This window comes from Ictalurus punctatus, chromosome 22 (genome assembly GCF_001660625.3).
Source record: "Ictalurus punctatus breed USDA103 chromosome 22, Coco_2.0, whole genome shotgun sequence".
Lineage (NCBI taxonomy): Eukaryota > Metazoa > Chordata > Actinopteri > Siluriformes > Ictaluridae > Ictalurus > Ictalurus punctatus.
In genome coordinates, this window is record NC_030437.2 from 16,231,692 (window position 1) to 16,259,484 (window position 27,793).

Sequence of the window (27,793 nt, forward strand, 5' to 3'; positions counted from 1 at the left end):
TTGGTTCTAATGGAAACTGTAATGGTACCTTTGGGTCTCTACTGGTAATTTGTTACCTTCTACTGGTGGCATGTTATGTCTAGTGGATACCATTAAGGACCTACGTCCTTAATGCATCTTACTACATAATGGAAACCATTTGGTAATGGTTTTAATGCTTAACAGCTGATGGTTTGTAATGGTATTTGAACTGGAATTTGAATTTCTGTGATGGTTTCTATTGATTTTTCAGCAGGGATGATATGATATATTACATTACATTAATTTCTCCAAGCCGATGTGCAGGACTGATCAACAGTTACCCCAAACTTTTTGTTGCAGTTATTGCTGCACAAGGGGGTCACACCAGATACTGAAAGCAAAGGTTCACATACTTTTGCCACTCACAGATGTGTAATATTGGATCATTTTCCTCAATAAATAAATGACCAAGTATAATATTTTTGTCTGCTTTGTTTAACCGGGTTCTAAAGGGTTCACAAACTTTCAAGCACCACGGTAAATTGGTTTCTTATACAGCTTCACAGCAAAATGTTGGATGAGAACCAGTTTAAGAAGTTAAATAACATGTACTATGTCACATCATGCATGGTCTTATGCACTGCGTTCCTGACACATGATTGGCTGATGGATAAACCTGACTGGAGATCACCACCTGTAATGAGCAGATGTACAGAAAACACTCCTTATCCAACTCGACACTGGATCTCGTACGAGTTCTTGTGGAGTTCTTCACACTCCAAGCAGCGCTGATGAAGGATCACGTGACCTCCCCCGTTATTTCCTGCCGCAGCGGTTTAGCTCGCGCTCCGCTCACAAGCTCCGTCTGCAGTCTCCGTCGCTTTCACTGCATGTCAGCTCTCTCACACACACACACACACGCGCATTATACACTTTTTCCCCCCCTCCTCCTTTACAGCAATTTTTCTTCCCCCCCCCTTTTTTTAAACTCTGCGGAAGAGTAGCGCGTTCAAACTCGGAATACATTCTGGGAAAAATTTTGGGACTCTGCTGTATTAACACCGGAGGTTTCAGTGTGTGTGTGCGCGCGCGCGCCGTGTAGTTTATTTATTATTATTTCCCCCCAGCGATGTCGACGGCAGCAGCAGCTGCGGTGTGTGGCCCTGCTATTGCCGGCGGCGGCGGCCCGATTCCCGGAGCCGGAGCCGAGCTGGTCCGCGGGCAGGCCTTCGACGTCGGGCCACGGTACATCAACCTGTCTTATATCGGCGAAGGCGCTTACGGGATGGTTTGGTAAGTTTAACACATGTTTTACCCCCTAAAAAACATTTTCGCTTTCTTTCCTTCTTGATAGTAAGCGTTCATTCAATCAGTGCAGTGCCAGTTAGGCACTGTTAGGAACAGTTAGAGTTCGGGGTCTGTACACTAGCATACTAAACGGTACGCCAGAATACAGCGTTAACGTTACATTACAGTGGCGTACTATCTCTCCTCCCCTGCATACTACTTAGTGCGCTAGTATGCGCTTTCGGACGCAGCCTTAGTTAGTTAGGTTAGCTCAAGTGGCTAACACATTCACCGTAGAATTTGCATGACTTCTGGGTGAATGTTTTGGCTTGATTACGACCAGAATGTTCACTTTCCGTCGAAAATAAACGCATTTACTAAATTTGCAGCAAATTAAGTGTCGAAAATGTACGGGCTTGCAGCTTTAAAAAATATATATTTCTACATATTATTATTATTATTATTATTATTATTATTATTATTTAAATAAAAAAAAAAAAAAAAACTAGCTAGCTAACTTGAATCACTTGTTGATATGCTGTTTGGTCAAATCATGGGCTAAATACTAAATATTCAGCCCTACGTAGATGTAACAAGCTAAAAAGATTAGTTTTTGTTTTGAATATATATGCTATTCAGTTGTTTGTCGAAGCATAAAATGAAATATGGCGATTTAATGTCTAATTGAAATGAAAGCTTGCTTAAAATATTCAGACATTTTCCTGTACATAGGGTTTGAGCTCTTTCTTACTTATTTTTGTTCTTCTTAGAGACAGATTATTCATAATGGAGGGTGGTTGCAGGCAAGTGATTGCAGTAAGGATATTTTGCAATCTTGGGTAGTTTGCGCCAGGATCAGTGGTCTGGTGCAGTGCCATGTTGCAAAAGTAGCTAACGCGTAACCAAAATGATGCTGGAAGTCTCCATGTGACGTCACAAACGTACTTTGCATATTCATAGGCTTGTCGTGATCATTTGCATATCAACACATGAAGAAGGAAGATTTTACGATTGAACGTATAATAATAATAAAAATGATCAGAATATAAAATACAGTTTCTTCTAGAAATAAATCGTCTTTGATCATGGCACCACAAGCTATTTATGTATTTACGAAATACTACAATTTCTATCAAGAATGCAGAAAACAGAAGCTGTGGTATTGAGTAGTCAGGAAATGGACGGAAAGGAAATATTATGGATGGAATAATGTGCTTTTATTACTTACTTAAATATTGCCAAGAAGACCCTAAACAACAAAGAGGTGGGACAAACAACAGTGATCAGTGATTGGTCGCTGGGAGCAACGGTGCTCAGTGATTGGTCGCTGGGAACAAAGGTGAGCAGTGATTGAATGCTGGGACCAAAGGTGATCAGTGATTGGTCGCTGGGAACAATGGTGATCAGTGATTGGTCGCTGGGAAATACAGTGATCAGTGATTGAATGCTGGGACCAAAGGTGATCAGTGATTGGTCGCTGGGAACAATGGTGATCAGTGATTGGTCGCTGGGAACAACAGTGATCAGTGATTGGTCGCTGGGAACCCCGTCTTGTGCAAGAGCAACTCGGTCTTTACAGACAGGTGGTGAGTTGAGTGAACCTACTCTGTCAACTTGTATAACCAGCAGCTGTGATTTGATCCAGTGCAGGACTTTCGCAAACGGCTGCTGCTCAATTTACTTCTCAAGAGGTCTCAAAATTGGCAACACTGGTGCGGTCTATTATCAACATAAAAACTAGGAATATATCATTTCTGAAACACTGTTGTGATATAATTGACCTTATTGCAATATATTACAAAATCATTCAATATGCTAATAAACCTTCTAACAAATTCAGTTTGTTAATCTCCGTACAATTGTAGGCGCTTTGATATATGTCCCAGTATTTGCTTGATTGATGATAAAACTGGAAATGATTTTGGTCCAGATCATTTGGGGCTGATCAGTGATATTATTTATTCCTTGCCTATGAGTCGAGAGGTTTCTTTTAAGTGATTGATTAAGCATGCACAAAAATGGGTCAGTTTTGATTTCTGCTCGTCCTTAACCAAGTCGAAGCGCACATCCTGTCTGATCCCAGTCCGATGCCGTCCATCTGTTCCCAGTGAGAGGAGTGGTAAGGCATTGAGGGTGATCTCATTATTGGCCCTAGCCTGCTTTGGGTTCTTACACCGAGTGGAATGAATGAGCTGCGCCGCTGGTTTACACCCTGTACGCTACAGAGACGACAGCAAAAAACAGCTCTCGGTGTAAACTTCGCCTCCAAGCTGCAGTATGTCACTCTGTATGGATGTCTGAATCAGGAGGAAGTGAGCTGCTTTCTGAACTTGGCAAGTTGAGACCGACAGGGATGAAATGAATCCCAGTGCATATTTAACTAGCACAGGCATGGAACAAACTGTTGCGTTGGATTACACAGATGGGAAGGGTGTTCTGAAGGCCCGAGGCTTTAGGGACGGGAATCAGGACGAGGCCGTCGAGCCGTTGAACACGTCAGAGCAGCATATTTCTCAGTTTAGATTCAAGTCAGAGGAGTGTTTTTCAACCTGATTTTTATCACATCTGTAGATCACATCTGTACATGCGTTTCCCTGTACTGAGCCAAAATCAGAAAACTGCTTGTTTTCGGCCGCTTGTTTTTGTAAAAATTTTAAAGCTATTATTTTATTAAAAATTGACTCATCTGGAAAGTAGACTATTCTTTCACAGTGAAGAGTTTTCAGATCAGTAGAGATGCATGAAATCACGTTAACCCAGAAAAAAACAGTGCCATTAATAACGATTAAAATAAGCAAAATCAGTTTTTATCATCTTTCTTTACGAACTTTTTTTTTAAGTCACGGTTGGTTGACCCTCCTGTAGATGTAAACACCTCCATATGGACGTGGAGGTTATGGTTTCTATAGTAACATCTCATTCGCATGGACTTGTATGTCGGATGCTCCACCTAATCCTAATCTAATATAAAAAATTTTGTTCTTTTTTTAACAAATACATATAAACATTGGTAATGTGAAGCTATCTGTAAGGAGACATTTATCTAACATACACTATATATGAAAGGAGTCTTCAGCGTCAGTAAGTTTTCCACCAGAGGAAAGTGTTGAAGACCGAGAACAGGAAAGAATCATTGAGTGCGCGGGTGACAATCCTGCTCCGCGTCGGGTCACGCCATACATTTTCAATGAAACGCCCCATATACCTCCTATTTTTATGATTTTGGAGTTTCCGTACTCGCACAGATGCGATAGTTGGAGATCAGGTTAAAAAATGCTGGAGTGGCCTGGAAATCTCTTTCCACATACTTGCGCTCTGTGGGAGCCGTCAAGTCTTCATTATGGCATGTCGCAGCTCGGGGAGATCTCCTCCTTCCCCTCGAGTCCTGCAGTCCCCCGTTTGGCAGATCTTGGCATTCGGATGGACTTTCCGTCCCGCCTTCAGCGCTGAATATGAAACCCTCATTTCCTGTAGCTTCGCATCGGATCTCCCGCATCATCCGAAAGCAGAAAATCACAGAGACCGCGCCTGTCAGCAACTAGCCACATAGTATTCCAGCAGCGGGGGCCAAGGTTTGCTCAAGTGTCAAGGATGACTGATTTCGAAACCCTTTTTTAAATGAGTAGACTCTGTGAGAGTACACCCATATCTGTTGGATTAGAGGATGAGACTTTATAACTAATTATTATTATTATTATTATTATTATTATTATTATTATAATGCAGTGCTGTGGAATTCTCAAATCTGATTGGTCAGGTGATTTTCATTTGATATAAAAGGAGCTCGGTGACGACAAATCGCAAGTTTATCGTTTCTATAGAAACAGCTCATTCACAGGGATATTTATTCAGCATTTTTTTTGGAAGGAGCCTCCAGTTTTCCAACATAGGAGAGTCCTCATGACAGCGGACTTTGTGGTTTCTCTGTAACAAGCTGCATTTTTTTTTTCTCTATTGCTGCTCATGCCTTGTCCCACTCGGAGGAAAGTACTATCCGTCGTCTTCCACATACATGAGCTCACAGACACCCACGATTAGGTCATGTCACTGTGATTGACAGGGTAGAGAGAGTGCGCCATCCCTCCCACTCGGAGAGCACGGACAGTTTTGCTCTCGTTTGATTCGAAGCTGCGACCTCCAGACAGTTGGGCGAATACCGTTCAGACAGTTGTGAGTTCAAACCCCAGCCACGCCAAACTCCCCGTATTGGGTTCTTGAGTGAGATCTTTAACCCTCAAATGCTTGATTAGATCCTTTCTCTGTTGTAAACAGCTTTGGATAAAAAGTCGGGCAAATGATGAAATCAGTAAGTAAATGTTCATGAACGCTTTGGGAATGTTTCTAACCGGATCTGTTTAGAGTTCAGTTGGTTTCAGAAGCTGAAATGAAAGCAGGGAGTGTGTGATGAGGAAATGAGTGATTGAGTGAGTGAGAGAGAGAGAGAGAGAGACAGGAAGAATGGAAACAGGAAAGAGAAAGAGCGAGCGAGAGAGAGGGATAGTCTGAGTAAAAGAGTTAAAAATGATGGGGTGGATTTGGCAGAGATAGAGAAAGTGAGTGCTCAGAGGGAGGGCATTTCAGTTTGTTGTTCACGATCACTGAAGCGGTGGTTCCTGTAAATGTGTGTGTGTGTGTGTGTCTGCTCCCAGCCATCCGCATGCCAGCACTCGTGTCCATTGTGTTGGATTTGAACTCGGGACCTGCTGGAGGTGATGTCACGTCTTGTTCCCTGTGCAGATTTGACTGTTAGGCAGAAACGTTATCTCCTGTAACGATCTCCACGCTTGTGCTAGAGCTCCTGTTTGCTTTAGAGAGGTGTTACACTTTAGTCTTCACATCTGCCCTGCAGTGAAATCACTCCTTAATCATCTCTCATGGTTCCTGATGGCTTGCTGCAGTGTGTGTGTGTGTGTGAGTGATAAGCACCTATTTTGCTTCACACCCTCGCAGGATTTCCAGAGGAACGTGCTTGCTTTTTTTCTTTTTTCTTTAATGGAGCGTGCTGAAAAACCCAACCCTGCTTGTTCTGACCAGCTACGAAAAAACACACCGGCAAAGTTTTCTGCAACCTTAATCCGCGTTCCTTTTTTTTTTTTTTTTTTTAACTTTATCTCAAGAGATGTGTTTATAAGATTTGTAGATTTTTTTTTTTTTTTGTCTTCTGAAGTAAACTAGAAAGGCCTGGGGATTCGCTTATAAAGACCTGCTTTGTTTACTTTGAATTAGACATCCTTTTAGACACGTCCGTTTTCACCTGCTTGTAAATCATTTCAAAATAATGCGCATGTAAACAAGTACACAGACTTCACTTGTACAAATTCCCACAAATGTGCTTCATTAGTTAACAGCTGCTTTCGTAATTCGTCAGGGAAGTTCACTGTTAAAATGGTTTACTGATACTGAGACTCAGCAGCTGATACTGACTCCTCATTGTGGGACAAAAAAGAGAAGGCTTTACATTTCACATCTTGTCAGTTTTAATTGGATTTTTTTTTTTTAATTAAAAAAAAAAAACCTTGTTTATTTATTTATTTATTTATTTATTTCATGCAGATCATAGCCAGTATTGCATATGAACATAACTGACCATTAAAACATGCTGAATAGGTTATATGAACATTAAAAATCCCAACAACTGTGCTAATCTTCGTCAGCTCTCAAAACACAAGCTACGGCATTAAAACCATGTCTTTAATACGTAAGGAATACAATGCTTTATTCCTTATTCATTCTGTTTTTGTGTGTATCTCATACTAAATTGTTTCAGAAATTAAACCAAAATCTAAGATAGAGCAAAGGCAACCAAAATACACTTTTTGGATGATGTTATACCATGTTATGTTAATACCAATTGGGCCTGCGTTAAAATGTATTTGTCCCCATATTTGTTAATTCCCCAAATCTATGAAACTGCATTCATAATGGGGTTCAGCTGGACTAGACACAGCCAGGCCTGATTACTGCAAATCCTGTTCAATCAAATCAACACTTAAATAGAACTTTTACAACAGCATGAAGTTAGGTAAAAGGTTACAAAGCGATTTCAAAGGCTAAATAACCACAGTGAGAGCCATTATCTATGAATGGAAAAACTCTGCACAGTCGTGAACCTTCCCAGAAGTGGCCGGCCTTCCAAAATTCGTCCAAGAGAACAACGACTCATCCAGGAAGTCACAAAAGATTCGTGGACAACATCAAAGGACGTACAGGCCTCTCTTGCATCAATAAAGGTCACTGTTCATGATTCCACTATCAGAAAGACACTGGGCAAAAATGGCATTCATGGAAGAGTGGCGAGGTGAAAACCACTGCTGACCCAGAAGAACATTAAGGCTCGTTTGAATTTTGCCAAAACACACCTTAAGATCCTCAGACCTTTTGGGAGAATGTTCTGGATTGATGAGTCAAAAGTGGAACTGTTTGGAAGGCAGGTGTCCTGTTACATCTGGTGTAAACCAAACAAAGAATTCCACAAAAAGAACATCATATCTATAGTCAAGCATGGTGGTGGCAGTGTGATGGTGTGGGGATGCTTTGCTGCTTCAGGGCCTGGGTAACTTGCAGTAATTTAGGGGAACATGAATTCTGCCCTCTACCAGAAAATCCTAAAGGCGAATATCTGCTCTTCAGCCCGTAAATTGAAACTCAAGCGCAACTGGATTATGCAGTAAGACAATGATCCAAAGCATAAGAGTAAGTCCTAGTCCTAGAAGTAAGTGAAAGACTGATCTCCAGTTATTGGAAGCATTGGGTTGCAGTTATTGCTGCTAAAGCTGGCACAACCAGATTTTAAGTTTAAGGGGGCAATTAGTTTTTCACATTGGTAACAGGTGTTGGATAACCTTTTTTTTTTTTTTTTTTTTTTTTTTGCTTCAGTTAATAAAAAATAGTGTTTAATCAGGGTGCCTTTGTTTTGTTGTATTTCATTTGAAGATCTAAAACTATTTAGTATGAGATGTACACAAAAAGAAAAGAAATCAGGATTTATTCAGGACTTTTTCACAGCGCTGTAAAATGTGACAGACCGTGCTGTTATACGAAAATAATGCACGCCATGCACTACCACCAATACGGGTCAGCAATTTCGATGATGTCATTCTGCACTTCAGTTTCTCATCAGATTTTCTTTCCAATCAAATTCTCTATACAATCTGAAGTGTCCTGTCCCCCCCAATATTATAAAAATCACCTTGCCGAAGTTGCCGCTGTTGAGCCAAAGAAATCATGTCAGTAGTAGTAATATTGGTGGTGGTGGTGGTGGTAGTAGTAGTAGTAATAATAGTAGTAGTAATATTGGTGGTGGTGGTGGTGGTAGTAATATTGGTGGTGGTAGTAGTAGTAATAGTAGTAGTAATATTGGTGATAGTAGTAGTAGTAGTAGTAGTAGTAGTAGTAGTAATATTGGTGGTAGTAGTAATAATAGTAGTAGTAATATTGGTGGTGGTGGTGGTGGTAGTAATATTGGTGGTAGTAGTAGTAGTAATATTGGTGATAGTAGTAGTAGTATTATTGGTGGTGGTAGTAGTAATAATAGTAGTAGTAATATTGGTGGTGGTGGTAGTAATATTGGTGGTAGTAGTAGTAGTATTATTGGTGGTGGTAGTAGTAATAATAGTAGTAGTAATATTGGTGATAGTAGTAGTAGTATTATTGGTGGTAGTAGTAGTAATAGTAGTAATATTGGTGATAGTAGTAGTAGTATTGGTGGTGGTAGTTGTAGTAATAATAGTAGTAGTAGTAGTAGTAGTAATATTGGTGGTGGTGGTAGTAATATTGGTGGTAGTAGTAGTAATAATAGTAGTAGTAATATTGGTGGTAGTATTGTAGTAGTAGTAGTAGTAGTATTGGTGGTAGTAGTAGTATTATTGGTGGTGGTAGTTGTAGTAATAATAGTAGTAGTAATGGTGGTGGTGGTGGTGGTAGTAATATTGGTGGTAGTAGTAGTAATAATAGTAGTAATATTGGTGGTACTAGTAGTAATAATAGTAGTAGTAATATTGGTGGTAGTAGTAATAATAGTAGTAATATTGGTGATAGTAGTAGTAGTATTGGTGGTGGTAGTTGTAGTAATAATAGTAGTAGTAATATTGGTGGTAGTAGTAGTAATAATAGTAGTAATATTGGTGATAGTAGTAGTAGTATTGGTGATAGTAATAGTATTGGTGGTAGTAATATTGGTGGTGGTAGTTGTAGTAATAATAGTAGTAGTAATATTGGTGATAGTGGTAGTAGTAGTATTGGTGGTAGTAGTAGTAGTAATAGTAGTAGTAATATTGGTGATAGTAGTATTGGTGGTAGTAGTAGTAATATTGGTGGTTGTAGTAATAATAGTAGTAGTAATATTGGTGGTGGTGGTAGTAATATTGGTGGTAGTAGTAGTAATAGTAGTAGTAATATTGGTGATAGTAGTAGTAGTACTGGTGATAGTAGTAGTAGTAGTAGTATTGGTGGTGGTAGTAGTAGTAATATTGGTGGTGGTAGTTGTAGTAATAATAGTAGTAGTAATATTGGTGGTGGCGGTGGTGGTGGTAGTAATATTGGTGGTAGTAGTAATAATAGTAGTAATATTGGTGATAGTAGTAGTAGTAGTAGTAGTAGTAGTATTGGTGGTGGTAGTAGTAGTAGTAATAATAGTAGTAGTAATATTGGTGGTGGTGGTAGTAATATTAGTAGTATTGGTGGTAGTAGAAGTAATATTGGTGGTGGTAGTTGTAGTAATAATAGTAGTAGTAATATTGGTGATAGTAGTAGTATTGGTGGTGGTAGTAGTAGTAATATTAGTATAGTTTGGTGGTAGTAGTAGTATTGGTGGTGGTAGTAGTAGTAATATTAGTATAGTTTGGTGGTAGTAGTAGTATTGCTATGAGTGTAAACACTGTGGAGATAAAAACAATGAAAGGTGGGGGAAAAAAAGTCTGTGTGTTTGGTTTGCATCGTATTAATAGTTCTCAAAATAAAAAAAAAAGATGAACGTGCACTAGGGTACTTTACAGTTTGCATGTAATTTGTAACCCTTATTAAATTTATTTAGGATAGTTTACGATATAATCTGAGTGTATGGTTTGTTTTGTGTTTTTATTTAATTAAATGATGTCCCCTTTAGCTTTAACATTACCGTCAGATTTATCTATATATATAAAATTCCATTTTAAAACTGAGTGTCTGTTTGAGCAAATAAAATCCCATGAAGGGGGAAAATGCAAACCTGGTTAGACTGGAACGGATTATAGTTCTCTAAATACAGCATCCTCTCAGCTTTAGTCTACTAAATATACCTCGCTGGTCAGACCTCTGTGTGTTAGTTTCTCACTCTCTGGCTCTGTTTATGTCTGCGTTAGTGATTTGAGATGCTTATCGGCGGCCTGTAGTAAAATGAGCTCTGTGCAGCCCTATTGTGTTCGTCGGAAAGCGCTGAGACGCCGTCGAGTTTATTTAGAGGTAAGAGTTAGTTTTGGAGAAGCGAGCCTTGCTTCGAGCTTTCTTGATCGCTGCAACAGACGGGTGTTGACTGAAGAGATCGGTGCCCTTGATGATGTTGCTCTTTACTGATAGAAGTTTCGGTTGTGTTTTAAGTATCATTTTAGTCTTGCAGCGCATTTCTCACACACGCGCGCACCTTCGGTTCTGAATGGTGCTCTCGACCTTTGCCTTCTTACCTCCGCAGCTTATCTTTCTTTGTACACACACGCGTGCAGAGACATGCAGAACACTCACTCCGACACACCCTTTATGTTTATGTACTAGACACATGGCTGCACTCTCGAATGTACAAGCTCGCATCTCTATACACACATATATACACACACACACACACACACACACACACACGTACATGCACACGCACTTTGCTTGTAGGGGGCTTACTCCGTGGCTACTGCCAGGACTGCAGTTCCATGCCAGGCACTGCTATGGTGCCAGTCGCCATGGTAACATTCCTGCCAATGACGTCAGCGTACCGCCATTCAATCTGGCTGGACGTAGTGTGTCAGGATGAGGAGAATGAGTGAGTGAGAGCGCGCTATATTATTCTGTGTGTATTATTATTATTATTATTATTATTATTATTTCATTCCCCCCAGCCCCCTTCCTCTTGAAACCATTTCTTTTATCAAGCATTGGTTTTGCTTTGTTACACAGAGCCGCCATTCCACATCCAAACGCAGTGGCATAAAAATAAAAAATTCTTCTCCTCCGATTTTCTGCCATTTAGTTGCGGCACAGTAAATTGTCCGTTTCAATTTGCAACAGTATATTTCTCATGCCTGCTTGAACTTAGTCCAGTTTATAGGTGCAATATAAGTGGGAGGGGGAAAAACCCTTTAAACTTCCGTAATTTACCCAGACCTCTAAAACACACGTACGCCAGTACGTTTATACAGTTTATTTTTGGTCATGGCGGGTAAAGTTCTACTTAGTTTTATTAAAGCGGTGAAAGAAGCCGGAATTAGCAGACGACCTGGAGTCTGACGATGTAATGGCGATCTCGCCTGATGTCTGTGCCTGGTGTTGTGAAAGGTCAGACCCCGGTTAATAAGCCCGTGGTCGCCAAGGTGCTGTCTCTGCGATGGCGGGCGGGAAATGTGAGGACCGGACGGCTCGTTTTCATCATGAAGCGCTAACCGTGATGCTTCATGCTATGCAAATCCGTATAGATCTGGTTAGAAGTGTTCAGGCAGCTGTGAAGCTTACACAGACTGCACACTGCTTGCCTTTAATAAAAGATATGTCGGATGAATTCCTGTCTGCTTTTCCAGCGTGAACGCTTGCAACGAGAAATGCCAGACAGGCCACGCCCACTGGTGATTACCATAACTAATAACGTTACCGTTAATAAGTAAAAACTCCATACACACGAGCGACGTTTGTGCATGTGTACGGCGCTTGTTGCTGGTGTGAATGCATGGGTGATATAAGGTTGATTTGAAAGCTTGACTCATCTTTTTATTTTTCCCTGCACACACACTTTTGTGGTAGACTCTGGGCGTCAGAGCTGCAGATTGCTCATCTGGTTGTTTACAGACTGTAAAAATTGCACCGTCTTTCCGTCAAACCCTCGTCTGCCCCCGAACGTGCAGAAATCATTCCTCTTTGAGCTTCTTTATTTATAGATAGAGTTATTATTGTCAGCATCCCCCCCCCCCCCCCCCCCCCCCCTCATTTCACATTTCACAGTCTTCCTTTGTTTCTTAGACCAAAGCTGTAAAGAACAAAGTGAGCTCGGTGTAAAAACTCACTACGCTCTGTCGCCGCCCTCCTTTCGCATCGCCATGGCAACATCCTGTTGCATAACTCCTCTCTGCAAAGTCTTGCCTGTCCGTCTCCGTGGAAACCATATCTCTCTTTCTCTCCCTCTTTATCTTGCTCTCTTCCATCATGCTGACTTTTTTTCTCTCTTCCTTTTTAAAAAAAAAATCTTTCTCCCTCTTTTTATGCTTCTACAGTGTATCTCTCTCGCTTGCTGTTTCTTCACTCTTCATTCCTGTGTGTGTGTGTGTGTGTGTGTACATACATACGTGTGCATGCATGCATGGGTGTTGTTGACTGCGGTAGTTTTATATTCGCTAAGCTAATTGCTAGCCCATCCCCGAGCTGTCCACTCCCTGCAGTAAGTCACTACATCAGCCTTCTGGCAGCTCACAATTACAGCCAGTTTTAAAGATGCAATAAGCGTTTCTTTTTTTAGCGCCTGCTCTGAATGGGGTTAGTCTGTGGAGTTAAGTATATTGTCGAACGCATAACAGCACATATTTCTTGTGGTTACGGGTAGTCCGAACTGAAACGTTGCATCTCTGTAAAACCTGACACATCTATCGCATATATCGTGTGTGCCGACATTGCACTATCCTGATCTGTTTTGTGTGTTTTAACCATGCAAGGCAGATTCACTAGCCAATCACGGAGAACGAATCCAAAAAACGGTTTCTTTATGGCTTTTGAGCGAGTGTTTCTCTGATTTTAAACAAAACCATTTTCATAGAAATTGCCCGAAAATAGCATTAACAATGTGGCTACTAAACTGCGAGGACATGCATGTAGGTTTATAGGAAAAGTTATGAAACCATGAGATTAATAAGCAGGAAATGATTATACGTTTTTCTTATAGAAAATGGCCAAAAAAAATATGGACACCCGATCAATCAGACCCATATGTGCTTTGTTAAACATCCCGTTACAGATTTAGTCCTCCTTTGCCGTTATAATAACCTCCACTCTTCTGGGAAGGCTTTCCACTAGGTTTTGGAGCGTGGCTGTGGGAATTTGTGTTCATTCAGCCACAAGAGCACTAGTGGGGTCAGAGGTCGATGGACTAGTGGGTAGTCCACTTCAGTTCTTCTACAACAACCTCGGCAAGCCATGTCTTCAGGTAGCTCACTTTGTGCACAGGGGCATGGTCGTGCTGGAACATGTGTGGGCCTCTCAGTTCCAGTGAAGAGAAATCTTAACGTCTTAACATTCTACACATTTATTTGCTTCCAACGCTGTGGAAACAGTTTAGGGAAGAACCACATGTGGGTGTGGTGAAGAGATATCCAGACAGTGTTGGTCACTCAGCAGAAACACTATTTCACTGAAGGGGAAAGGACACGGGACGTGAAAGATGCATTTACTCCTGGTCGCAGTTATGTTTGCTCCGAGCCCAGGTGAATTTCACCTGTGTATTCACATGCTTCATTCTCGTGAGCCAGTAGAAAGGATTCAAGCGAGACTGTAGTCGGGAATATACTGGAGGAACCGATGATTATTAAGAAACAGTCGCAAGATTTTTGCCTCGTCTCATCCACATACACATGACAAGCTTGTTAAAATAGTTTTTTTCTACGCTTACTAGTATTTTCTTGTTGGCCATGTTGGCACCTCTGGTGATTATCTAAACCATAAAAGTATGAAGAGTTTGAAAACCGCCTAAAATTTCTTCCCAAATTTGCATCCTACAAGACAGCCGAAACCGACGATGCATCTTTTTCTAACTTTGTTTCAGTGCAACATTGTGCGTTGTAGCGTTACACACCCCGAGGAAAGCGCTATCCGCCCTCTTCTACATGCATGAGCTCACAGACGCTCATGATTGGCTTGTGCCTCTGTGATTGACATGGGGAAGAGAGTGATGCTGTCCCTCCCACCCAGAGAGCACGGACGATTTTGCTCTCACGGCCACGGATGGCCCTGTCGTCGTCGGGATTCAAACTCTCTCCCGGTTACGAGGCGAACACTTTTGCCCCGCTCCAGAGCCCAGGGCGTGGTGTTAATGGAAGCATCAGCGCAAACACGGAGTCCTGACTACACGAGTAGTCCCGGCTTCTCCGTGCTGACTATATATCACTAGTTCTTCATCATTTACATTTACATATTGATAGATTAATGTGGGAATAATCGAGTGATCGATTGTGGGATCGGAGATTGCAGAGTTAACACGATGGAAACATTAAACATCTGCATTTAAACATCTGCGGTTGAAGAAGTTGAAACTAAATCGAGCTGAGATACGGCAGAGAAAGGGAGGACGGTTACCTCAGAGTGAGAGAAATGCAGCGAGTGTTTGAAAGAAGAGATGGATCTGAAGGTCAGCTATAACGGGAGTGTGCGAGTGCCTCTGTTCTACCGTACCGTCAATTTCAAAGAGTCACTATGGCAACACACTTCCAAGCCTTTTCACCGCGCTGAAGTCTGTTGTGTGTAACGGACCATGAGCCGTACACGATCCTTTGAGGGATACGTAAACAAGGTAATATATATTTTTATTCAGTTCGGTGTCCTTATGTTTGCAGTCCTCGTCGTTTCCTCCTGCGTATCGTATCGCACGTCGTCGTCTTCCTCGGCCTTGGAGTTCTGCTGCTGTTGCATGTTTGTGAGAGTAGATGTACACAACACTGCACAATATCACAAATGTCTCACCATGCACATAACACCAAGAGGTCTTCCGACAACTAGGGCTGTCGAATTCGATGGTGAGAAACCAAACGGACCAACCTCCTGTATAGCAATGCATGATGGGAACTTTCACACAAATACCCGTCACGAATAATTTACATGACTATAAACGTTTTAAAACGTTTTTAGAAAATACGTCGATGAGGGATCGATCTGCGGATAACCACGAGCGTACCGGATTGATCTTTTGGTGTTGAATTCCGTGGGCGAGCACATCATGGCAATTCAAAAACAAAGCATTCATTTTAAAATGACGTGTAATGGCTCTTCTCCGGGGTCTGAAAACGCACGGAGATGCTTTTCTGCTCTCCACAGCTGTAAGGAGTGGTTATACGAGTTACCTTTCCCTTTCCGCCTGGCCGTTCTCCTCCGACATCTCACGTCAACAAGGCGTTTCTGCCTGCAAAGCTGGGATTTTATTTATTTATTAATTATCTGTGTAAACTCCCAGAAGATCTGCAGTTTCCGAAACCGGCACCATAACCATGTCCTGGCCAAAGTCCCTTTTTGAGATCCCATTTTATTCTCCATTTCTTTTGATGTGGACATGAACTGAAGCTCTTGACACGTAGCTGCATGATTTTCTGCTTCGCCCGAACGATCGGTCGATCTCACCGGGACAACCTTAGGCCGAATTCCAGCTTCATCCTAAGCGTTACTGTGTGTAAATAAATAAATAAACTGTATATGAAACATTGATGTTTTTTTTTGGTCACTGATATTTAACTACCTTAAATGTTAATAACGCAGGAATACTTTAAACAGTTAGGTTTCATCCTAAAGACTTTTATACTCGCTTATAAAGACTCTGGCAAGAACTGCTTACTACGTGATTTTATCAGTTTTTATATTTAATTAGGATGCGGAATTTCTTCACTTGCATGAAGTATGAGTGAAGAACCTGTTTGTTCAGAACATGCGTCACTGGAAAAACAGGCGTACTTTCACATGTGGATTTCATTTCTTCCCTTTTGAATATGTAAATCTTATTCAAATTTGAACAATGAAACTTCTGTCTGCTCTCATGTTTCCTGAGAGGAATACATTAATAAATAAGTGTTCAGTAATATGTTTTTGTTCAATCTGCTGGTGTACTTTGACGTGGTGTTGATGGGCATCGCTTATGAAAATAAGGCTTGTTTGGGGGGGTTTTTTTTCACGCTGTTTTTGTTTTTCCCCTTAGTTCGGCGTATGATCGGGATAATAAAGTGCGCGTGGCCATAAAGAAGATCAGCCCGTTCGAGCACCAGACGTACTGCCAGCGCACTCTCCGCGAGATCAAGATCCTGCTGCGCTTCAAACATGAGAACATCATCGGCATCAACGACATCATCCGCGCGCCCTCCATCGACCAGATGAAAGACGTGTATCCTTTCCGTGCCACTCGGACTCGTCTGAGCGGACGAAGTAGACCGAACGCACTTGCGCATACACACACACACACACACACACACACACACACACACACACAACCTCTGCATCGCACTACTCTCGGTATCAAGGACGTACACACCTGTAATTGATCCACATCCTTGCCCTCTCAAAACTCAGCTCAAGGTCGACTTAATCATATAGACGGGTCTTATAGGCTGACCTTCTGAAAGTAGCCTGTCTCTGACTCCCTAATCAGATCCCTCTCCATCAATAAAACACCGTCCGGTCAGACAGTCCCAGCGGGTTCATTTCATGTCTGAAAGCTTAGGGTTCAACTGCCGAGTCGGACTTTTTTTCGCCGAAGCTCCGTCTATCTTTCCTTTACGTAACGTAGTAGATGAGTAGGCAGCGGACCCCGTAGTAAACGGTTAATTTTGGCGCAGAAATCAATAGTCCGTAGGCGTTCGGTTGCTCACTGGCAGCGCAAGCGTTCCTGTAGAAAAGGACGAGCCTCTTCTGTTCTGTACACTCAGTCCCTCTCGTGCATCGTGCTCAGGAAGAAGCGGCTTCAAACAGCACTAAGAGATCCTCCTCCTCTTCAGCGGAGGGGTTTTTTGGCTGGATGCACACGTTCACACTGTGTGGGATGGCAGCTGAAATGGCATGGGTTGTTGGAAGCTCTGCCTTGAAATGTACTTTGAGAAATATTTATTTATTTATTTATTTTTCCAGGGTTGTCATTTTCTGTCCTGAAGAGTAGATTATAGAGGGCTTTTTTTTAATTATTTTTTTTATCTAGGTTACATCCTGATCGATGCTACTACGAACGAGAAAAGAAACGTTTCGGTTTGCGTTGGTGATGAGTTGGCGATCACTGTGTTTGGAAGGTTGTGAAAGTCAGTAGGAAGTACGGTTTGTTTTCTTTTCTTTTCTTTTCTCTTTTTTTTTTCTTTTTTTTTTCCGGTTGTTGAACCGGCTTGTCCATTGGGTTCCTACGAATTAAAAGCAGACTCTGCTTATCCTGGGTGCCTGATTTTATTTTTATTATATTTTTTTCACCACTGAATTGTCAGACTCTTTCATCCAAAGCAACTTGTAGTGGAGTCGAAACAGAATCTAAGCTTCGACCTGAGCAGTTCAGAGATTATAGTCTTGCTCAACAGTGGGATTTTCCAGATTCTCGGCCCAGAACCTTAACCACTAAGACACCGCTGCCAGCGTTTTGTACAACTTTTCTAAATAGGATATAATCCGTACATTACTTTATGCTTGAATATACATTTAAACAGTGATAAACATGCAACCAATTTAAGAGGAAACATTAAAAACCAAACCCACTATTCAACACCCAGCAGTAGAAGCGGATAGTTTTTTTTTTTTGTTTTTTTTTCTGAACCAAACAGCTTTCACGTTTGTCCAAACATTACAACCTTCAGTGTGTGTGTGTGTGTGTGTGTGTGTGTGTGGACTTCAGACTAGAAGTTTCTCTAAACTGTATACAACACGTCCTTAACTTGCGCAATCCCCAGCTACATCGTTCAGGACCTGATGGAGACCGATCTGTACAAGCTGCTGAAGACACAGCACCTCAGCAACGATCACATCTGCTACTTCCTGTACCAGATCCTGCGTGGCCTGAAGTACATCCACTCAGCCAATGTACTCCACCGAGACCTGAAGCCCTCCAACCTGCTGCTCAACACCACCTGTGATCTCAAGGTGCACCTTAATAAGCTTAAGACAACTTGAGTAACTGATTCAATGATTATGTTCACAGTCTACGAATGCTTATTAATTCGCCCTGTGCTTCCAGATCTGTGATTTCGGGCTCGCGCGTGTAGCCGATCCGGACCACGATCACACCGGGTTCCTCACGGAGTATGTAGCCACACGCTGGTACCGTGCCCCGGAGATCATGCTCAACTCGAAGGCAAGATGCTTTAATAAATACGATCCCTGTTTCCTTCAGCAATAACCGACCAATAGCACGGATAATCAGGATTAATTTATTCAAAATTGTTAAAGTATCAGAGTTTGCTCGGTTTGGCTCGGATTGAGACAGACCTGTGAACGAGGGATGTCAAAATAACCTGCAAGTTATTGAAGACGTGGCAAAAGTCCCCATGAGATCAAAATTTAGAATGTAGAAAATGACTTCAGTTTGCGAAATTGTTTTGCACGGTTTTTCACAGTGATCTTTGCTGGTAAACGAGACCTTTTTAGCTGTATTCGTGTTCGAGGAGGGCTTTGGCTGAACGTGCAACGTGATGTCACATGACGCGTCTTGGCCCGAGTTTGATCGATTTTTGCGTTGGTTTCTGCGATCGCGAAGTCCTGGAGGGACTGATCCACACGTGTTTTTGATGATACAAGTCCTTGTGAATTAGGTGTTACTATGGAAACGCTGACGTATTAGTGCAAGCACATTAATATCAACCTGTGCTTTGAATTACAGCCAGCAAGTCCACCACCATTTAAGAATACTGAGCGTTTAGATATTTATTCTGTTTGACTTGCAGGGTTATACCAAGTCCATCGATATCTGGTCAGTGGGATGTATTCTGGCTGAGATGCTCTCAAACCGACCCATATTTCCTGGCAAGCACTACCTGGACCAGCTCAATCATATTCTAGGTACGTATTTCTTTTCAAATGCTTAATAATTCAAATGGCTTGCACCATTAAGTAAACCAATAAATATTTAAGGTCTGAAGCAGAAGGCTTTTCTTAAACGCATACAAGAAAGGGTTCAATTTACACGCGCGTTGCTTCATTTTGTGTTTGTGAGCTCTCGGGCCTCAATAAATTCGGGTCTCCATTTTGCCTCCACTGCAGTCACAGTCATTGTGTGTGTGTGTGTGTGTGTGTGTGTGTGTATTGTTTTTAATTCTGATTCATACCCACATTAAATTGTTGTAAAATGTGAGAATTTTACATCGAGAACGTTTCACACCGAGAAAGAAGTGAATCAGGAGCTCAGAGACGTGCAGCCTGAAAGTTATGACTATGACTAGGCATGGGCCGGTTACCGGTTTCAAAGTATGCCGCGGTTTGAAAAAGTCACGGTTTCAAAACCACTAAAATGTTCCGTTTATAATACCGTTCCTGCGGTATGAGCTGGTCTCTCGTCAAAGACGGAAAGTGCAGGAATCCCTCAGGTTGTGTGCAGCGCAGAGAGTAACATGACCCCTCCCCCTCCTGGTTGGTGCGAGCAGTCAGTCACCTGCGTGTAGGATGGCCGAAGGAGGTGAAACCCTGGAACTTTTTCCCCCTGTCGAAAAAGGAAAAAGCTGCAGGTTTCGGCTCACTCACGTGACTGCATTTACATTCATTTAATTAAGAAGAATTCAATTATGTAGTTTATTTATTTAATTATTTAACCTGACATCCATGTTGACGACTGTTCCAAATATTCTATATTTTGGTTAAAAATAAAGTCTAGTGTGTTCAGTGGGGAGAAGGAGTTTTTATTATTTATTTATTTATTTAACCCGGACATTTAAAAAATATCACACTTCAGAGCCGTAATCGTGAAACTACCGTGATTTATTTTTGCGTAAGGTTATCCATCCATCCATCTTGTACCGCTTACTCCTTCTTCAGGGTCACGGAGAACCTGGAGCCTATCCCAGGGAGCATCGGGCACAAGGCGGGGTACACCCTGGACAGGGTGCCAATCCATCGCCGGGCACACTCGTACACACTCACACACCCATTCATACAATACGGACACTTTGGACACGCCAATCAGCCTACCATGCATGTCTTTGGACTGGGGGAGGAAACCAGAGCACCCGGAGGAAACCCCCGCAGCACGGGGAGAACATGCAAACTCCACACACACATGGCCCCGGCGGGAATCGAACCCTGGAGGTGCGAGGCGAACGTGCTAACCACTAAGCCACCACGCGCCCCTGCGTAAGGTTATCATACCGTCAAAATCTCATACCGGCCCATGCCTCACTATGAGTAAGATAAATAAATAGGAGGAAAGGAAGAAAGCGAAGTGACACCTCTGCACATTTCTGAAATGTTTTGTGGTCAAATCTGCACACTAAGAGCCAGATCAGCACTCGATGGTTAACGGATGAAAAAGTCTGAATCGGCTGTTCCTGTAAAGATACTGGAGCCGTCTCGGGTAACTCTCTCTTGCCCTTCTCGCTGATGTACAATCTGATGTTTGATACATTCATCAGCTTCCTGTGTAGTTCACCGTGTGAGATTTCTATCTCTCTGTGCTCGGAGTTGAGAAACGCTTTAACCTTCCACTTATTGCACTGAAATCTTCTTTTTTTTAATTCCCAAGTAGGCTTGGGTAATACTGGTGCAAGAAAGCAACTGTAGAAGTTTTAGTTTTGATGAATTTCCTCTCTGTCGTTTGCTCTGAGAACACTTCCACCGTGCTAATCAGAAGGACGTTTTCCAGTTGATTTGTGTGCCAAGGCAAGCTCTGCCAGAAACAGCAGACGAGCCGATCATCATTCGGACCTGGAACGATTAACAGCCGAACTCGTCAATGTTAACTAACGACCTGGAAGCCCCGCCCCCTTCTCCATCACACCTCAGTAACATTTTAGCCAGCGATCTCAAAGTGAAGTGTGTTTGCGCCGCAAGACCCTGTGTTGAAGCTCTTCGTGAGGTATTGAAGAAAACCTTGCATCATTATGACTGTAAACATGATTAATCATGCACCTCGAGTGTGTTGTGTTGAAAAACTTGTTGCTTCAGATCGAGTTCAGCACCGATCGCGATTTCCCTCTGAGAGTTTGGGGACATGGCCTGCTCAGTTAAAAGCGGTCTTGCTAGATAAATGGGAACACGTGTAATTGTTGTGCAAGTATTCATTTTGGCTCGAGCTGTCTGGAGAAGGCGGCGCATTGTTGGATGGAGATGGTATCTTTTTAGAGATAATGTTTATCCTGTGTTTGGAGGAAGTGCTTTAGCAGTTACACAACAAAATACTGATTCTCAGGAAGCCGAATGCAGAAGCACTCGCTAATTTTACGTTTCCCAAGCTGTCAATCAGATGATGCAATAACGACACTGCTCAGGCGTGCGCTCGACTTCTCACCGCTTCTCACCCCTAATCCTCTTGCCCTTTTTTCTCCACCGGAGTCTGAGTCTTATACAGTTCAGTTCAGTTCAGCAGTGCTTTAATGGCATGGATGTTAGAAATTAGATTGTTGCCAAAGCAATTGGTGCAGGTAGATTAAATTACAATTTACACAAATAAGAGATTTTATATCTGTATTTAAACATTACAAACTGACAGGTATCTGAACATATAGTGCTTACTCAGGGTGTGTGCAGGACACCGGGGGTCTCACTGTTCCTCAGGCCGTCACGTTCACATGTGCGATACAGCGAGTGCTGCAGTGTGTCCTTCTCCTAAGATGATTTTTAGTCTCTCATCTTCTGTTAGTTCACGGAAATTTGGTATTTTGTGAGCGATTTATACACTTTCCTGCTCTCGCTCTCTCTCCATCTGCGAAATCATGGTTTCCCTATACTGCATCATGCATTTCTCACTTATTTATTCTTATTACACCCCACCTCTCTCTCTATCTATCTATCTATCTATCGCTGTCGCGCTCTCTCTCTCTCTCTCTCTCTCTCTCTGTCTCTCTCTCTCTCTCTCTCTCTCTCTCTCTGTGTCCGTCTAATCTCTGTCGTTCTCTCTCTCTCTGTGTGTCTGTCGTTCTCTCTCTATGTCTGTCTAATCTCTCTGTCGTTCTCTCTCACTCTGTGTGTCTGTCTCTCTCTGTCGTTCTCTCTCTCTCTCTCTCTGTGTGTCTGTCTGTCTATCTCTCTGTCATTCTCTCTGTGTGTCTGTCTGTCTATCTCTGTTGTTCTCTCTGTGTCTGTCGTTCTCGCTCTCTCTGTGTCTATCTATTGCTGTCATTCTCTCTCTGTCTATCCCTGTCGTTCTCTCTCTCCCTGTGTCTGTCTCTGTTGTGTTCTCTCTCTGTCTGTCTGTCTGTCTGTCTGTCTGTCTATCTATCTATCTCGGTCGTTCTCTCTCTCTCTCTCTCTCTCTCTCTCTCTCTCTCTCAGGTATCCTTGGCTCTCCCTCACAAGAAGACCTGAACTGCATCATCAACATAAAGGCCAGAAACTACCTGCTCTCTCTGCCGCTGCGCTGCAAAGTGCCCTGGAACCGTCTCTTCCCTAACGCCGACCCTAAAGGTCAGAGTTCATGTCGCGGTTTTCAGTCCAGTACTAAACAACTGAACAGTAGCGGGGCACGATCATGATTCAGGGTTTTCACGGTCTTGCTGTTTTATTGTCTAGCGTTGGATCTGTTGGACAAGATGCTGACCTTTAACCCCCATAAGAGGATTGAGGTGGAGCAGGCCCTGGCGCACCCCTATCTGGAGCAGTACTACGACCCAACTGATGAGGTGAGGTAGCTCTCGAATCCAGGAAGCTCCTTTAATAAGAGATCAGTGAGTCCAAGTCTAATCCTTAACCTTAATTTGATTTTCACCAGCCTGTCGCCGAGGCTCCGTTCAAATTCGACATGGAGCTTGACGACTTGCCCAAAGAGACCCTCAAGGCGCTCATCTTCGAAGAAACGGCACGCTTCCAACCAGGCTACAGACCATAACATAACCGACTACATCTACTACATCTCCAAATTTCACTCTCCGCATACTATTCTTCTTCTTCTTCCCATCATCATTATTACACTGTTTTTTTCTCTCTTATTCTCTCCTGCTTTTTTTTTTCTAGATCAGAATCGCTCTGGATTTCTGTCTCCTCTCTTCTCTCCTCTCTGTCTTCATCCTCTTTCCTCTGTCTCCTCTGAGATTTGAGTTCAAACAAAGTGTGTGTGTGTGTGTGTGTGTGTGTGTGTGTGTGTGTGTGTGTGTGTGTGTGTGTGTGTGAGGTGAAACACGGAGTGCAGGCTGACCAGAATATCATCCGAGGATTCGCTTCTTCGGAGGAAACTCTTTTTATGCTTCAGTAAAAAGCCTGTGATCGTGTAACTGCTGTGCTTAATTATTATTTTCTTTTTAAGAGCTTCTTGTCAGTCTCACTCCCGCTTTCCCGTAAAGCATCCGTAAAGCCATTTTCAAGTCGACGCCAAATTTGGGGTTAAAAAAAAAAAAAAAAAACCCCAAACAAACCCACAGTTCAGTTTGCCACGGTGCCACATGTATAAGGCTTTTAATTAAACTTCTTCAGCTAACATGCCACGTGCCCCTTAAATAATACGGTAATATAATAAGTTTGTTTGGTTTTTTTTTGTTTGTTTTTTTTAATGAAATATTGTATTACTGATTTAGTATAGCGTAGACATTCCTTAAATGTTCCAGATTGGTTGCTGTTTGGAAAAATAAAATAAAAAGAGCTCAAGCACCAAAGACAAACGGGTTATTTGGGCACTTGCAGGGGAGGAGTGGATAGAATTATTATTATTATTATTATTATTATTATTATTATTATTATTTTGGTCCATATAGTTAATAGAGGTAGATATAGAGATGAGCTCCGAATCATGTCGAAGCACAAACAGGGCTATCAGGGATGCAGGAATGGAGGGGGAAGGGGGGGGGGGGGTCAGATATTCTCAAGGGGTAATTTGTGGCTACATGTTGCCACGATTAAAAAAAACAACAACAACAGATTATTACTGAAACATGAGCTAAAAAGTACAGTGCCTCGTCGTTTTTCTCTCCTATATCTTCTTGGCTCTTTTTGCTTTCCTTTTCCAGTGTGTTCCTGCCCTCTCTTTGTCTCTCTTGTCTTCTCTCAATAAGACTGTGTCCTTGCATGACTGTTAAAAAAATCAAATAATAAAAAAAAAGCTTTCTATACAAAGAACATGGAGGTGCCACACTGCTGGGGATTCCACTTCGGGACTCTCAGGTCTTTTTTTTTTGTTGTTGGTGGTGGTGGTTCTTTATATTCCCGCAATCTTTTCTTCTTTCGTCGTTGCTATTGTTGGGGTTTTTGTTTTTTTGTTTTTTAAGTTCCCTCCTTCAACTTTTTCAAGCTTTCAGAACATTTCGGAGAGTAGATTTTTAAGAAACTCGGTCGGGTTAAGTGGGAGAGCAAGACGACAGATTGACGTGGACGTGACGTGTCCAGCCATGGAGATTTTCACTACACAGCAAACCTCACCTTTTACTCGACGCCAATCAAAGCCACGCTTTCTCACGTTAAATCAGTCAAAGTCGTGGACCTTATAGAGCAAACTAGCACTTATCGACTGAACAGTACAAAGAAAATGAGTTTAGAGAACGAGAATCAGACTGCTCTTGGGTTCACTGCTGTTTATATCCAGCATGGCGCCATCTAGTGTGAGGTGCTATAGAGGACATTGTTCAGTTATTAGAGCAGAGAAAACTGGCTGGGTTTTTTTTCTTTTTTTCTTTCTTTTTTTCTTTCTTTATCTTTTTTTTTTCCTTTTCTTTTATTGTTCCTGAAAGGCACTGCAAAATCCTGTAAGATAGCTTCAGCCAAGTCCATGTGCAGCCTGTCTGTTCTGTGTGCCTTTACTCATTATAAATAACGGTTTATTATCGTGCAGTTTTGTTTCGTCGGGGATCAGTTGTGGATTTTTTTTTTTTTTTTTTTTGGTGGTATATTCTTATATACATATATTTAAAAAATAAAAATAAATTAAAAAAAAAAAAAAAGGAAAATCAACAACAACAACAAAAAAATCTTTACTCTGATTTATGTCATTTTAAGTCCAGCGCTTTTGTGATTTTTGTGATTGAGTTTGGGAAGGTATTAATTAAGTAATTAATTAAAAACAAGGCTTTTATTTCTGCCTCGAGTTGCCCCACTGCTCTTTTTTGGTGGGGCACTTCTTGAGCTTTTTGAAGAATTTTTTTTTTTTTTTTTTTTTTTTTTTATTGTAAACTGAATGTCATGTTTCTAGTGGTTATTAATCTTGTTACAGAATTGTAGCCACATATTAAACTCTTCTGTAAGTAATGTTCTAAACCATGGAAGACTTGTTGTGGATTTCACTTGCAGGTTTAAAGTTTCCCCGCCTCTCCCTCGGCTCTCGCCTTCACTGGGGGTGTTGATGTAATCATTTGGGGAAACGTTATAATTGAATATTAATATCTAATTAAAATATGTTGCACCTTGAAGAAAAAAGTAATTACAGATTACAGTAATTACAGATTTTTTTTTTTTTTTAATTACTACTACTACTACTACTACTACTACTACTATGGGGGTAATTTAGCATCTGCCAAGTCATGTAACCTGAACACACCAGAATAAACACTGTATCCTGTTTCACCTTGTTGTTGTTGTTGTTGTTGTTGATTTATTATTATTCCACAGGACTGAAGTCTTCTCCTTAAAGCAGTCACCTGCTCGAGTGTGAAGGTGGATGACGTCATAAAGCGGCTTTAAGCTAATTTGCTCTTTAAGGCCATGGCTCCTGGAGTCTTTGTTGCCATGGGAGCCTGTTGTCCTGATGGCAACAACGTTGGCAGATTAGAAATGAGATTCAGATTCTGCTAGATTTAGGAGACTGGTATAGTGATGGAGTGGATTATATACACACACAGATTTCACTGATTATGCAGAACAACTACAGTTATAAAGGAATCATGTATATGATCATGGTTGATATTGATTAATAATGAGTTGGATTTAGTTTTTGTCAACTTTATGTGCCAAATCAGTGGAAACCTTCATCACTGAAGGGGAAATTGAAATATTGAACCTGAAATATGGATCAGGTGAATAAAGAAATAATCTTTATGGTTTTTGGATCTTGGTTCCATCCATCCATCTTCTTATCCTACAGGGTCACGGGGAACCTGGAACCGATCCCAGGGAGCATTGGGCACAAGGCAGGGTACACCCTGGACAGGGGGTGCCAATCCATCACAAGGCACATTCACACATTCATACACTACGGACACTTCGAACAGCCTACCATGCATGTCTTTGGACTGAGGGAGGAAACTGGAGGAAACCCCCGCAGCACAGGGAGAACATGCACACACAGGGAAGGGACAGGAATCGAACCCCCAACCCTGCAGGTGTGAGCGAACGTACTAACCACTAAGCCACTGTGCGCCCCTGAACCTTGGTTAAAACTATAATACGTAGTGTAATTATGCGTAAGTCTTAATAATACACTCCACACAACACAGATTTACATTAGGGAATGAAGCACTTTAAAAAAATAAATACATAGTTTAAAACACAAATTTAAGACACTGCCCTGTGTGTGTGGAGTTTGCATGTTCTCCCTGTGCTTTGGGGGGGGTTTCTCCAGGTACTCCAGTTTCCTCCCCAGTCCAAAGACCTGAGTTGTAGCCTGATAGGCATTTCCAAGTTGTCCTTAGTGTGTTCATGGGTGTGTGAGTATGTGTGTGATGTGATGGGTTTGCACCCACCTTGTGCCCCCTTTGATAGGCCCCAGGCTCTCTGCAACCATGCGAAGGATAAGCGATACAGAAAATGGATGGATGGCGTTCCAGCCCTAATCAGCTGATGATTATGATGAGCCGAATCAGCTCTGTTTGATTAGCACAGGAATTAAATTGCTTAGGAAAGGTATAGGATCCCCAGGAACAGTGAACCGGGTTCTCATTTGGGTTCTGTGGGTGGAAGCCACAGCATTAAAAATATCTAACGGTTACAGTCAATAATAAACATGATTATACATCTTTGTCTAATGTTCTTAATATGCTCCTAAATCTGCACCGGAATCATAACGGGGTATCTAGAACATGTTTACGCTTCAAGGCGATAAATGTTTGTAAAGTCCTGCATTACTGCATAGTCTCGGCAGAGGGCGACAGAGGGACGCAGATAGTTTGATCAAATGGGCTTGTGGGTTTCATTTAATACTCTAAGAAAATGAATCAATGGGTACCTGTTAACCAGACAGTAATAAACTGTAAATGCTGTATAGACATTTATGCATATTTTATTCATGTTAAATAGAGGATTTGTTATATTTTAGATTCAGACTGATGCTGAAATAATGTATTATTATTATTATTATTATTATTATTATTGTTATTGTTAGTAGTGGTGATAATCATCATCTGAGGTCTAAGCATTAAAAAAATAAAAATAATAATTGTCATATTACTTACATGTCTGTCTACTCTAATTATTATTATTATTATTATTATTATTATTTAATTACTACTACTACTAATAATAATAGCATTTTAAAATAAATATAATTACAAAAAAAATTAAATTGGATTTTTATATTAATTACTTCCTTTAGTTTATGAGACACGCC

The 27,793-nt window shown here is 41.6% G+C and overlaps 1 protein-coding gene across 1 annotated transcript; it reads left to right on the forward strand.

The window, feature by feature from the left end:
- Positions 1-759: 759 nt before the first annotated feature.
- Positions 760-25,815, forward strand: mapk1 (mitogen-activated protein kinase 1). The gene is made up of 8 exons (XM_017451988.3): positions 760-1,254; positions 16,361-16,543; positions 18,081-18,270; positions 18,365-18,481; positions 19,071-19,185; positions 22,606-22,737; positions 22,843-22,952; positions 23,042-25,815. Exons 1-8 carry the CDS (start codon positions 1,091-1,093, stop codon positions 23,156-23,158), a joined length of 1,128 nt encoding a protein of 375 aa, XP_017307477.1. The 5' UTR covers positions 760-1,090; the 3' UTR covers positions 23,159-25,815.
- The last annotated feature ends 1,978 nt before the right edge of the window (positions 25,816-27,793 follow it).